Here is a 14718-nt window from a genome sequence, read left to right as displayed (position 1 = left end):
GCTTTGGATTTGATATCATACTTACAAATTTTTTAGTCATATGACCACAACAGGTCATTAGGTGTCATACATATACTATCTCTCCTTGTGGCAGGGCAAGTCCATGTCGCAAAAGTTCTGCTGCCACATCATGCTGAAGACACCAGACATGACACCCCACCTAGTCACATTATACTCACACCGGGCCAACCAGTCCGGTTTCCTTGTTCTAACCTCTCAGTAAGTAACAATTACCATTTTTTAAGTCTTTGGTATGACCTGGCCCAGGTTTGATCTCTGGTCTCCCAACTTCCTGACAGACGCTCTAACAATTATGTCACTGAAGCGGCCTCTTGCTAAATATGACAGCTGCTGAGAGGCATACCAGAGACCACAGAATCGTATCACTAATACCACTCCACATGCAATATGCATTTATTTGCTGTGAATTTCACATAAAGCATGCACTAAGATGTACTGCTATTTTGATGGATGCACCTCAAATTCACCCCACATCAGCTGGCCTTTGATGCTACATGTACATGTGATTAGGCCAATAAAGAATACATGTTAGTAACATGTTTCGAAAAAGTAAGCAAGTTCATTTCATACAACTATTGTTTACTCACTCACAGGCCTCTAAGACGGGCCTACGTCATGTACGTACAGTCAGACTTCTAACAACGTCAAATTTGAAGTGTTGCAAATGGCTGACCAGTGGGCGGTGCTTAGAGTAGTGACAGCTGATTATGGCAATCTGATTGGCTACCTTATATCCCTCCTCTCCACCGACACCCAAGCAAAATGGATTGGTCTGTTGCACACAGCTATCCCAAGTAATAAAGGAGAGAGAGAATGACAGTGAAACAGGCACCAATATCCTCACCTTCCACTTGGTGAGGCTTGAGCTTGCGCACAAGTTTCTTGTTCACTTCCAGTAGGGGTTCCTCGCTGTCCTGCTTTGTCTCTAGCACCAGTTTGGTGGTGACAGGGCACTTGTTGGGAGAGCTGTCATCCTCCTCTTGGATGATGTGGTTGTTATACTGACAACAGAAAGTCTCCAATGTCACAAGATTAGGATGAAACTTTACCTCGAATCATTATTTGATTTATTTATTTATTTAATTGTTGTTTAATGCCATACCCAAGGATTTTCCACAAATAAAGGCGGCCAGATCTATGGGTGGAGAAAGTGCCTGGTGTAAACTACCAACACGTGGCATGTTACGCGCAAGCTTTCCCATGTGTAACATACATCTATGCAAATACACTGGAAACAAGGACAAGTCTACAATTTGGAATCTTAAAGAGCTCTACCTGAACAAATTTTTCACGATTTTATTCACATATCACACATCAAAAAGCAATCATCTGTCATGATTTTCAAGTTTTTGAGGAGCATGAAAGACTGATTAAGGACAAACTTTCCAAATAAAGACTTGATCGAGTCACACCTAAGACTTGTCGTTCAGCATGAAGGGGATAGTGCAACAACTGGTTGACCCGTATCAGTATAATGGCTCGGGCGGGGCGACTTACTTGCCTTCGGTAAGTCGTCTCAGTGTAGCAGCACTAAATAAAAGAGTGGTGGAAATCCATCCTGCAACAAGGAGGCATATTACACATACATGCACCCTAATGATTCCTTCGTCGTCATATGACTGAAAAATTGTTGAGTACGACGTTAAAACCCAAGCACTCACTCACTCACTCACTCCAAATAAAGAATTTGAAGCTGAAAAATTAGGCCTCCGACAACACTTACCTTTTTCTGTCTCTCTGCCACCCTTTTCCTCCGGTCTTCCTCAGCTTTGGCAGCTGCTTTCGTCTCATCCATCAACTTCTTCTTGGTCAGAATACGACGGATCTTTTTCCGCTTTCCCCCTGGGGTTCTCTCCTGTCCATCATCCTTTTAGATGTCAAAATGTGCGATTTAATCACTATGGTTTAACACACCATCCAGAAAATTTTATCCACATTGAAGCGGGCGAAAACACAAAGCAGTCTGATTATCAGTATGTGGTTTGAAAAACCACTGCCAACCAAAATATTAGAATGTAATCATTTTAAAGCAACATAAATGATTTAGACATGACACACAGCAGTCTTAAATCTTTAAACAGCGTAATGACCCAGGAGTCTCTCACCAATGCGGTCGCTATGAGTTCAAGTCCAGCTCATGCTGGCCTCCTGTCTAGTCGTAAGTGGGAAGGTCTGGCAGCAACCTGCGGATAGTCGAGGGTTTCCCCCGGGCTCTGCCGAGTTTCCTCCCACCATAATGCTGGCCCCCGTCGCATAAGTGAAATATTCTTGAGCAGGGCGTAAAGCACCAATCAAATAAATAAATAAATAAATCTTAAAACATGTCTTCCTTGAAACTCTTGCATGGGGTGGTGGGCAGGGAATAATTGTGTGTTTTAACACACTCATCCTAAGTGCGCTAACAAATAATTAATGCATTCGCCTAAAAACTCTGCCTCCAAGCAGTGCATTTTTAGACATTTATTTTGACGCTGAAAATTGGATTTATCCAGTAATGTATCATCTCTCCAATATAAACCTCAGGACACTCTACAAAGATCAACAAACTTCTCAGAACCAGGCAAAATGGGTAACTCAGCCTTGGGAATCTGCTCAGCAAGGCAAACTACACCTTCTCACTGACCGATTTATCCGATCCTGACTGGTCAGAGCCTGAATCCTGGGTCTGGTTGTCGGAGTCCTCTTGCATCTTGATTCGTCGTCTCTTCCGCTTGGCCTGGTAGGAACGCCGCTTTGCGCGTTTCTCTTCTGCAGAGTCTATACTGACATCACTGTCATGGAACAGGGAGGAGTTTTCGTCACTTCCATTCGAGTCACCTGAAGCTTTCCTCTTTCTCCTGTCATTTCAAAAACAATTGTTAACCAAGAATCTTCAACATGTAAATCAAACCTTGATTGCAACTGACAATTTCATTTCCTACTTTATTTCACATGGTCTTCTTAACTTCTACTGTTTTATGGACAGAGTAAGCAAGGCAAAGGCAATGAAAACTTGTTAGTAATGATCATTGCAATATTTGCTTTGAGCAGTAATATGGAGATCTTTGAAAACTGACTAGAACCCTGCAGCTGATACAAAAAAGCGATTTTGATACATTATACTTTATTATACATGGTACTTTATGCCCTCAAGATTCAAATTTTTTATATATTTGTTTAAACACAGCTCATTTACGATTTCTTGCTCTCTTATTCGCTCTGTGTTTAGCACTGTACTTATTATCTTTAACTTATACAAATATGGCGTGGACATCCTGTTTTAGTAATTTCCTACAAATGCGAATAGATATGTTCATCACAATCCATTCAAATTAATTAATTTAATTTAAGTAATTAATGCTTGTCAATGAAGGCAAATACATACACTTCACAAACAAGTAGCAAGACAACACATGACTGGTGTATTTTATTTATTTATTTATTTATTTGACTGGTGTTTCACGCCGTACTCAAGAATATTTCACTTATACGATGGCAACCAGCATTATGGTGGGAGGAAATAGGACAGAGGCTGGGAGAAACCCACGACCATCCGTAGGTTGCTGACGGACCTTCCCACGTACGGCCGGAAAGAAAGACAGCACGAGTTGGACTCAAAGCGACCGACTTGGTGAGGGGCTCCTGGGTCATTACGCTGTGCTAGCGCGCTAACCAACTGAGCCATGGAGGCCCCTTGGTGTATTTTAGAAAAATTCACACACCAAAATCATTTTCAAGAGACATTTTGAATATATATGTCTGTTTACTAACAAGTTCCTGGCACAGAGAATGGTTTACATGTAATTTAACTGAAGCAGGAACTCCTGTCCTTTCCCTCACTGCTCTAGCTTACCCTTTTCCATTTTCCTTGCCATTGGTATCACATTTTCGTTTCGTTGGCATGAAGTCAGAATCACTGTCAGAAAGCTTAGCACCAAGTAAGCTATTTTTAGTCCGTTTCTTTGTTTTCTTCACAGCCACAAAATCTGAGTCTGAGTCCGATGATGAGTCAGATAATTCAGACTTAATCAGCTTTTTTTCAGATTTTACTCCTGAAGAGCCTTCTTCGTCATTTGTGGACTTTTCTGCCTTTTTCTTCTTCGTCTTCCTTGGTTGTGGGCCTGACCATGGCGAAGAAACATAAACAATTTGTTACCACAAAGAGTACAAATTTTGGCGAGAATTTGGCAACACACACATCTCAACACTGTTTTATTCTTCCCAAACAGGATTTACTTAAAATTTACCACGAATAAATATATACTAATTTTGATCATATATAAATTCACAAAATGAAGAGTCATTCAGACCTCTCAAAACTACATCTTAGGTACATGTAGGGTTACAATTATTGTCACTAAATTAAAGGCAACCATTTATTTATGTTTAATTCATCGAAAGAAAAAAAAATGATAAAAAAAGGTACAATTCAAGTCAGATTTTCAGTCCTACATACACCAAAATTTACTTCATCTTTACTTTCTTTCTGTTTAAGTAATATCAAGTATATGTCCACTGAATGACCATTCAAAGTATCCTACACCCCATTAAATACATATTTGGAGTTTTTTCAACCCAGTAAAAGGTACAGTGAAACTTCATTTTGTCACAGCTTCAGTGCGTCCCCATTATCTACAGAAAGGTGACATCACATTTACTCTAGCTCTCTTACGTCGAAGGTATTTGCCGTATAATAATCTAAGCAGCAGACTATGGTAGATTAAAGTTGAAGACTTCGGCGATGAAGGATAAAGTGATAAACACCTTTCTCCGAAATTGGACATACTGGCAGGATATTTTTTTCCATGGTTTGAACTGTTCATATAATAGGCCTACTATTATAATTTATACAGTTTGTGAGTAGCCTGCAGATACACGGCTGGGGTATTCCTGGTTCAGGTTGTAGCCTCTGGAGGGGTTGTTCTGGTACCAGTAATTCTGACCCCTATTAAATGTTTACAAAACTACAACAGGATTGTTGTACAACTGGATTCATCCTCAATTCTGACAAAAATGAAAATAAATCTAAACACCACTTAGGCTAATCTAGGCATTTGACTGTCGCTGGACTTTATGCTTCAATTTTGTATTGATGGCTTCTAAGACGAGAGCAGTGCTGGCTTACACACAGAGTTTCAATAATTTTACCGTATTTGATAAAAGAAAGCAGAAAAAAACATTCTTTACAAATGGCAAAATTTAAATTCTTCAGTTTTAATAAATTCTGAGAAAAAATATAATCCAAGATTTGATTAATTTTAAGCATTGTCCAATGAGATGCCCTCTTCTCATTCCCGTTCAGCATCCCTAATGAACTTTTCACTGACTCTGACATTTGTTGTTTAGCTGACTAAACACTAAAATGAACAACAAGAGTGTATTTGTATGATTTGAGCAGTGTGTCTATGTAGGCCTGAGGTCTACAGGGGAGATAAATGCGGTTGGGCCGAGACAGAGGATATTACACGGCTTGTAAATCCGTGTTATTATTGGAATAAATTGAACTAGAATTAGAAGAGGTAAACATTAATGTTCATATCTCACTTACAATCGTCACTGGAATCTTCAGAGTCCGAAGAGTCGCTGGTGGGTGGGCCCTCTAACTCGGCCAATAACGACTTCTTTGCATTCTTATTCTCTCCCTCTGGTGAGTCATCAACGTCTTTCCTCTCATTTTTGGGCTAAAGAAAACCATTCCGTAAACCAGCATTATTTTGCAAGGTTGCGGTCCGTAAACAGGGTAAATTCATCAACGATCAATACTGATTTTGTGAACATTCATATTTCTCCTTTTAGTTTCAGCTAAACTGACCCAGTCTGAACTTAACTGACTTTACAAATGGTAGAGGAACAGTCACTGCACAAATCTGCATTATCTTCCATCAAGTACAACTATGTAATATCACAAATAATCACTTGATCATGAATTAAGGAATAATCAATTCCATAACAGCATGCATGCTCTGGGGGAAGCTTTGTAACAGGGTGTGTCAGGTGCAGTAATTTTCGCCACTAATGAAGGGAAGTATCTTGGGCTATTTTGTGGCAGGTGTGTGGGTGTTGTTCTCAAATAGTCCAACACCTCCCCTCTCTCTCTGTCCAAAAAACACCCCTAAATTTGTCCCTGCTGGGCTCTTCCCATTTTCGAACCCTGTAAATATTTCTAAATATAACACTTATTATCAGTTCAGTTATTTTTATTTGACTTTAAACCCACAGCCGAAACAGCAGGAGCTGGATTTGAACACGCAGCCCCATTGATGAAGGGCGCAATAGTTGCGGGGAACCAGTGCTTTAATCATCTGAGCTAATCAGGTCAACGGATCTGTATTATGTGCCCAGTTAATATAATACTCTAGCTGAACTCACCTTAAGTTTGAAGGATACCTCTTCGTCATCATCCTTTTCTGCCTCATCATCACTATCAGGACTTTCTCCACTCGAGCTTAAACTGGACTCAGAGGTATTACCTCCCTTTGAGGACCTCTTCTTTTTCTCTTTAACTGTTTTATCTAGGAGATAAAATGCAGAAATAATTTCTCAACACTTTTCATACTTTCTCGCTCTACTGGATGTTTCACAACTGAATGTGATCACATCTTGAGAAACTTTTCCTATTTATGGATATTAATGGACGCTTTGCTGTACGTAAAGTTACAATGTACGTTTTATTACCTAAAATAACTGTTCAAATCTTAACATAACAAGAATGTAACCATTCAATATATTTATATATTTCACTCTCAGTTTCACACCATATTCAAGAATGTTGATGCTCTCAGGAAACTGGGATTCCCAGAGTAAACCACCATCCTTCATTTGTTACCAACCCCGTTGACTTACTGTAAATCTTCAACCTTTTCAACCACTAATGCACATTTTTCAGTGGAATATAGAGATTATCAGTACACTGTGCTGCACAGGACGAGGTCAATGCGGCAACGCAACCACTGAGAAAAAGAGTGATACAACGATGCAGATCAGCACAGTGTACTATTTATCATATACCTCCTAAAGCTATTTTGAGATATTTAAATCCAGTTATGTACCTTGTACTACGCTGCTTTGCGTAGTATCTGGTAGCGTGATGGCCTGTGCGATGCTTCCAAACCAAATTACACGCTCGTTCTAAATAAAGCATATTTTTATGGTTCAATAAAGCAGGTTATATGAAGAAAACAAAAGCAAAAAAAAAAAAAAAGACAAACACAAACAAGTTGAGTAAAATGATGAAAATATAATTTATAAAACATCCTGTACGTGTAACGGTGCTCTTAAAAACATTTTTTTATCAACATACGGTAAATTTTTGAAAAACCAAATATCTAAACTTTATCTGGATTATGACTGACCAGTGGCGTCAAGTGGTACACTTTGATATAGAGTATAGTCTAGATTTGTATACGCCATAAAAAAACCGACCTACTTTACAAGTGAACGTGAAACAATAAATTACAAAATTAGTGAGTTGCACGCCAGTGTGGATGACAGAAAGTTCGTCAGACAAGGATGCTCCCTGGAAAATCCCTGCAGTTGTACCTGTGCAAGCGTCATGGTTTACATTGTGTGTGAAATTTTGAGGAGAAAAAAAAAAAAAGCATCATTCTGCAATGGAGAAGTACTGGATGTGACACAGGAGTCCATTTCTTTGGAAGTACTGGGTTGGTTGGACAGGGCCAAACTTGAGGTTACATGCGACTGGTGCATTTGAAATGATGTGGCTGATTTTTGTGGCACACCGGTACTATGAGAAGCGACAACGCAATTATTGATGCTTACAACATTTTTATGACCAGTGAGTTGCTATACCAGCATGAAAAAGTCGGGTACACGTAGTTTTACTCTCACTAAGCCATAGTTCATTAAATGGCCAAGTAAGTTAGATTTTTGGCAATAGTCATCATTATGGATTTCAGAGTTTTTTTTCATTGGCTGACATTTATACCACACTAATGGAAGCTTTTCTTCTGAGGTAAAATGGCAAACACTTAATGTGCAGATGTTGTGAACAGTAAATTTGTCCCGAAATGATAGCTGTATGAGCTACTGAATGAAATCTGGTCACACAAAAATCCTGAAGCAGACTACGCAAATGATCATTATGAACAGTTTGCCTTTGAGAATGGAATGCAGTGTAGAAAATTAAACCTTTTTATGGTTTTAAGGACAGCAAATTGCATGTTCATGTAAGTACGTCAGCACTGCATGGAAATTCCCGTTTAGAAAGACAGGGCTTTCTCAGCCAGATGTCACCCAGTGTGAGTCGTTCAGCGCGTGCGAATGTTCAGAGGATGGTGATACAGAAAAATATCGCACTGTTCTGTATCAGGCATACACGCATATGTACATGATAATTTTGCATAGAATTATGGTGACAATAAGGCTAAAAATGATTTGTTTGTGTTAAAGATGCACGTTTCATAAAACTGTTTAAATTATTTCTCTACACCACAGTGCTCTCAGAAAGATTCAAAATACTGGGTACAGAGGCTGTTGAAAAGGTTGAAGAATTAGGGTACATACATGGCTAAAACAGCAAGAGCTGCAACCAATACATACAATTGGTAGCAAGGCTATCCACAAGCTCGCCAGTTGAGACACATAAATGCAAAACTTCAACTCAATGTATAAAGAACTGAAATCGTGAATTTGGTAATTTACAGTAATTAATATGCTCACAGAACATCAGTGATGAAACATCCCCCTTCCGTCAGTGTGCTTTATATGTATGTAAACCTTCAGGTCAATACATACAATATCTTTAAAGATATATTATTTTTAACCCTAACATTTTGTTTATCACCGATTCTAATACACAATACACCATGTCAGGAATTCAGTAATTTACGGGACTTACCCAAGTACACACCCAATCAAAGATGGAATATCCCCCTCGTGCTATTCTGCTCTACATGTGTGGAAACCCCGAGCTCAATACCTGCAGTACTTTTTCAGATGCCATCCTAATACTTCGTTTAACAATGCTTTCTCTATTATTGGACGCCCACACTCAGGGTACAACATACATGTAAGCTATATCTGTACTTCACACAGGCAAGCTAAATATATGTATAATGTATCAGCATTGGTTAAGGGGCAAATACTTCAGTAAGCCAGCTCTGTAACCATCTGAGCAAATGAAAGCATTTATTGATGTCCATGATGATGAGTAACAAGGCTTCTGAGAAACTCAGGCAAGATTGCCCGTTCATACAGTTGTTAAACATTGTGCATGATTTTAATTCATCTAATTGGCTTGCTATAGTTTCACCGATTAAGACTTTTCTTGAGGTCTGATAAACTTCTTATAAGAAATATTTAAAGTAAGTGGCATCAAACATATGATTTTTAGGCTTCTATATGCTTTTGAATGTGCATTTCTACACAATCTTGAAATACATCACTTAAGGAGTAGAAATTTTATAGCAGAGACTTGTATTGTATGCAATGTTTACTTGAGCTCAGCTGAGAATTCATGGTTGTAACAATGCACTCTTCTGAATCTTTATAACTCACTTAGACAAATTATTAAAACATAAAGCAAACTCTTTTCTTGGAAAGTTTTGAATGGTTGCCCTTTGAAGTAAACTTTTTTACGAAAAATGTCTGACCGCATACCCACACCAACACCAATGCCAACGCTTTCCCGCACCTTCACAGCCCCTAACTGCCCCTCTCTCAATAACGGAGAGTTCATACTCAACCAACAATAAAAAACTGAGATGAAGAGGCCAGGTGCAAAAACAGACAAATCCATTTTAATTTTGAATCAAATGAAATTTTTTGTTTACCTCCAGTTTTTAGGAATGCAGGCATATGAAGGAAGGTGTAATAAAAAAAATTAACTATCACAAAGTTTGGGAGCAAATTTATCCAAAAAGTCAAAACTTCCATGAATTCAGTTTTTTAATGTCTTAGCATGAATGGTGTCTGTCAGCTTTGGTTCCTAAATTCTTCATATTAGGACATAATCTTACCTTTCTTGGTATCTTTCTCCTCCTTGGATGTGTCCTTTGTTTCTTCCTCAGCCCCAGACTGCTCCCGATCACTACCATCTCCTCCCTTTTTACCCCTCCTTTGCTTGTTTTCAGACGGCATTTCACAGAGCTTGTCAATAGCTTTCGTAGCCTTCGTGAAGTCATCCTCAGAATCCTCCTCCGAACCTGACTTGTGTTTCTTCTCTTTACGAGATTTCCTCTTCCCAATGGACTCCATGTCAGACTCGGAGCTGTCTTCCACACGTGCTACTTTTTGGCCACTATTTCTTCTGGAAGCATGACTAGATTTTTTTCCTTTGGGTGACACTGCTCCAGTTTTACCTGAATTGTCACTGAATGTGCGTTTATTTCTCCTCTGTGCTGATGCTTTGCCTTCATCCTCTGCAGAACTTGAATCCTCTCCCTTTCGTTTTGATTCGGAATCTTTGTTTTTTGTGCTTCCATCACTGTTTTCACTGTCAGTATTAGTAGATTCTGTTTTCCCTCCCTTTTTCTTGAGTAACAATTTCCCATCCTTTTTATCGTCTGAGAAAACAAAAGGAACAATTGTATAACTGATTTTATTTTCACAAAGCCCTGGACTTTTGTGCAAACATCTTGAGTACGTAAGAGCAATCCGCAGATCTTTCCACTATCTTCACACACATATTGTAGAACCACAGCTAGATTTATTTAACGACTTACTTGCTTGGTGTTATACGCCATACTCGAGGATATTTCACTTATACAACCAGCATTATAATGGAAGGAAACCGAGCAGAACCCGGGGGAAACCCACAACCATCCGGAGGTCGCTGACAAACCACAGCTAAATCTGTATTACCCTATAAGCCATAGACTTAATTTAGGCACAGAATCACTCAGATGGTAATGCATTGACTTGTAATGAGAAGGCAAACCTGTTGCGTAATGACGTTATATAAATCTGCACAGATAATAAACTGGCTTTAAATCCTGAAGATTCTGCAAACTGAACCCCAGCTCAGAGTTCATATTAAAGGTGAAAGCTACACAATATCTTGCTATTTGAATTCACTAGTTATCTCAGGCTATTCCCAGGTTATATCTGTTTGCCATAAGGAAAATTCTATAAAACTATGCATTTCAGGTTATAAACTGCAATATTTTTTATGGATAATTTCGATTTTTTTAAGTACTATTATGATAAATGACCTAAAAGTTCGCCCATTACTAAGTCATACATTTCGCCTGATTCTTGGAGTTCCACCGATCTTAGAAACATGTTTGTTTTGAAGATAACATGATATCCTACAGGAAAAATGTGAGTTTTAGCACCAAAAGTAAATCTGTTTGCCTTTGAAAATGAACTTTTTGGGCAAAATATTAGGTCATTTCACACTGTAATTATGACTGACAGTTCTGAAAAATACGTATTCTTGGTTGAACTAACAGAAGAAAATAATAATAAATTCAAAAGAATAAATTCAGTACAGAAACAGTACAATGGTGCGTCCCTGGTTTTAAGGTGATCTCTTTAATAACAGGAGTTTTCCTTTTTTAGATTTTTCTTTAATGACCAATAGCATCAGTCCTCCCAATTCATTCAGCACATCCTGACACTGTGTGCAACGGAGAATTTGTGTGACCTTTCCAGCAAGATTTCACCCAACATTAATTACCACCAAAACCATACCTTCTTAGCCATGTTGGATATTCTGAATTGTGAGGGCTGAGAGAGTGAAACAACCTGCTAAATGCACAACTGTAATAGTGCATATATGCAATAATCCAGAAAAACAAGTTGGTGTGACAGAGAAGACCTTAAAAACAGGGCTACAGGTCATTGGATCTTTGTCTGCACACACCTGCACTCTTCTTCAATTTGGAGGACTTGCACCGTTTCATTCTTGGTGAGGACACATCGCTGTCGTCATCCTCGTCACTATCATCATCGTCCTCGCCATCATCACCTTCCCCATTGCTTATCCCATCTGCCATTTCCTTCAACAATTTTAGATGGGCCATCATGTTCTCTGATTTCGGGCTCAGCAGCTTACTTCCATCATTGGAAGTTTTGCGTGCTTTACGCGGTGTTCCATGAAGCCCCTCCCCACCTGTTTCCATCTCTTCATCTCCAAGCTCATCGGCCGTATCTTGTTTGGACGAAGTCACCTGAACATTCTGCTCATCACCTAGGGCATCAACACTACAGTTCACCTCATTATCATTTATAACATCCTCATCTTCCACGAGCTTGTCACCACTTCCAATTGCTTCCACTTCCATGCTTTCTGGCAAACCAGACATGTTATTACTCAGACCCGTTTTTTTTGTACCACTGGAGCCTTCTTCCACATTGTTCTTTTCATTTTTCTCTCCATTATCCACATCCATTGTCTCACGCTGATTTGATACAGAGAAATACGGCTTCTTTGAAGATTTTGTGTTACTCTTGGCGGCCTTGTCTTCAGACAATACTTTCTCTTCATCTTTCGAGGATGACGTTTTCCTCCGTCCTTTGGAATTTTCATCTTGGCTTTTTCGTACTTCAGGAACATCCTCGCCTTCACTGACAGAAGATGATTTCTTTTTGCGAGTCTTGGAGGAACTCTCTCGCAATGAGTTTTTTGTTTCAAGCACTACTTCTCCCTCACTCCCTGACGATGACCTTTTCCCATGACCTTTAGTTGACTTGTCTCGCACATAAGCCTCTGTGTCCGACGTTTCCTCAAAACTTTCTGACCGTGACAGTTTCTTGTTTGAACTAGGCCTCATCTCCTCGTATTTAAGTTTTCTGCGAGCCTTCTTACTACTACTGCTAGTATCACCAAGTTGGAACTCTTCTCCACTGGAATCTGACACACTTATTACTTCTGCCTCGGCCTCCTTAGCAGTTTTTTTCTTAATGGATGCTTTCAAATCCTTGAATTTGTTAGATAGAGTAACTTTCTTACTTGAGAGACGCCGACTTCTGGGTGACAAAGACGGGCTAGATTTTTGGTTAGATTGCTTACACTTGTCTACAGATTTCATGAATTTACTGACTCCTTTATTCAGCATTTCGACACAACTAGTCTTAGCAATCCTCAACATCAGGTCATCTTTGGTCTCTCTCCTAGAAGAATGTCCCTCATTAATATCCCGATTCTGCACTTCCTCCGCAGCAATGATGCTGGACTTGACCGTCCGTAAAAGCGAAGACAAGTTCTTAGTAGCTATGGAGAGATCGTCTACGATGTCATTAATATTTTCTGTGTTCACCACAAACTTTTCAGCCAAATCACTAAACAGTTCCGCAGTTACTGACCTGCTTGGTGCATCTGCTTTTTTAGAGCTAACTTTACCTTTCTCTCTCTTCTCCTGAGCCTCTGCTCGTTTCTTCTCCTTTTCAATTGTGTCAAATACATGTTTGCAGTCTTCAATAATCCTAGACAGTGGTCTTGGGTTGCAAACATAGCAATGCCATTGTTCATCTTCCCCTGTCAACATTACAGCACACTCAATTACAAACAACACACTAAGTATCAAATGTGAAGTTTCAACAGTGACTTGCCAAAAATCGGTGGTTTTCTCCCTGGGCACTCTGGTGTCTACCACCCATAAAATTAACTGTCATAAAGTAAAGTCAAAAGTTATTGACTATGGTGTTAAACAATAATGAAATAAATTATTCTTTAATAAATATTAAATTTAACCAATAATGGTTGTGTGTTGCCAGTAAGTAATGCCAGCAAACCAAGCAGGAACACATCAGCTTTCACTAACTCAACAAAATCAAAGAATCTAAAATCTACACTCGAGGGTGTGATGTATACCAATGATTTTTTTTTTTTTTTTTTTTGATTGGTGTTTTACGCCGTACTCAAGAATATTTCACTTATACGACGGCGGCCAGCATTATGGTGGGTGGAAACCGGGCACAGCCCGGGAGAAACCCACGACCATCCGCAGGTTGCTGGCAGACCTTCCCACTTACTATACCAATGATATGTAGGAGAATTTTCGCTTACCTGAATCTATTATTTGTGAAAGTTCAGATCGCCCCAAGTTCCGCTTAATGCATCCCTTGCAGAAAGCATTTGAGCAGAAGTCACAGCAAATGAGATTCCCCCCCTCCCCACACCACCGACACTGTTCATCAATACCATTGGAATCCTGGCTGAATTCACCACTTTTGTAGTACTTGTAACATCGCTGTAACAAAGTAGTGCAATCTGATACTTTTCTACTAACAACAGCAAATTTTAGGCATCCTACAGAAACAGTTTAATTACCCATCTAAAACTGGCAATCGACAAAGACGTTTCACAATGGGCATGGGATTAGGAAAGATCGGAAAGAAATGACAAAGATAAAGCTTTATTCTTCATTGAAACGCACCCTGAAATGTTTGTCTCTACACTGATTGTCATTTTTTACACCACTTTCAACATATGTGGCCTCAATCTTGCTGTCCTCAAATCAATGCCCAACTTTCCATTTCTTACAAAAGAATTGAAATTCTTTACTCTACTGGAATAGAGTATTCCAGCCACCATTTCATGGATTTTTTCTTGAACAAATACACCTGCCCAAAAAACTGCAATGTAAAATTGTGATTAAATCCTGAAGTTCATTTACTTTACTTCACAGAGAATTAATTTCACTAACATACTAAGCTAATAACGGCTACAAATGGGAGGAAAAGTCCATGAAAGGATAAATGAACACCTGTGCAAACTAAAGTTTTAATATAAGCAATTAATTCACTAAATTCAAA

At 39.1% G+C, this 14718-nt stretch overlaps 1 protein-coding gene across 1 annotated transcript in view; it reads right to left on the bottom strand.

Moving 5' to 3' along the window:
* Positions 1 to 14718, bottom strand: part of LOC135473409 (transcriptional regulator ATRX-like) — a 40808-nt gene that overhangs the window by 22558 nt on the left and 3532 nt on the right. The window contains 9 exon segments of the mRNA XM_064753259.1: positions 866 to 1022; positions 1745 to 1888; positions 2645 to 2858; positions 3854 to 4121; positions 5549 to 5681; positions 6370 to 6512; positions 9978 to 10523; positions 11825 to 13438; positions 13970 to 14153. Coding sequence (XP_064609329.1) covers positions 866 to 1022; positions 1745 to 1888; positions 2645 to 2858; positions 3854 to 4121; positions 5549 to 5681; positions 6370 to 6512; positions 9978 to 10523; positions 11825 to 13438; positions 13970 to 14153 — 3403 coding nt within the window.

The sequence above is a fragment of the Liolophura sinensis genome, chromosome 8 (genome assembly GCF_032854445.1).
Source record: "Liolophura sinensis isolate JHLJ2023 chromosome 8, CUHK_Ljap_v2, whole genome shotgun sequence".
Taxonomy (NCBI): domain Eukaryota; kingdom Metazoa; phylum Mollusca; class Polyplacophora; order Chitonida; family Chitonidae; genus Liolophura; species Liolophura sinensis.
Note: the sequence above shows the minus strand (reverse complement) of the source record. Positions and strands in the feature narration are given on the sequence as shown.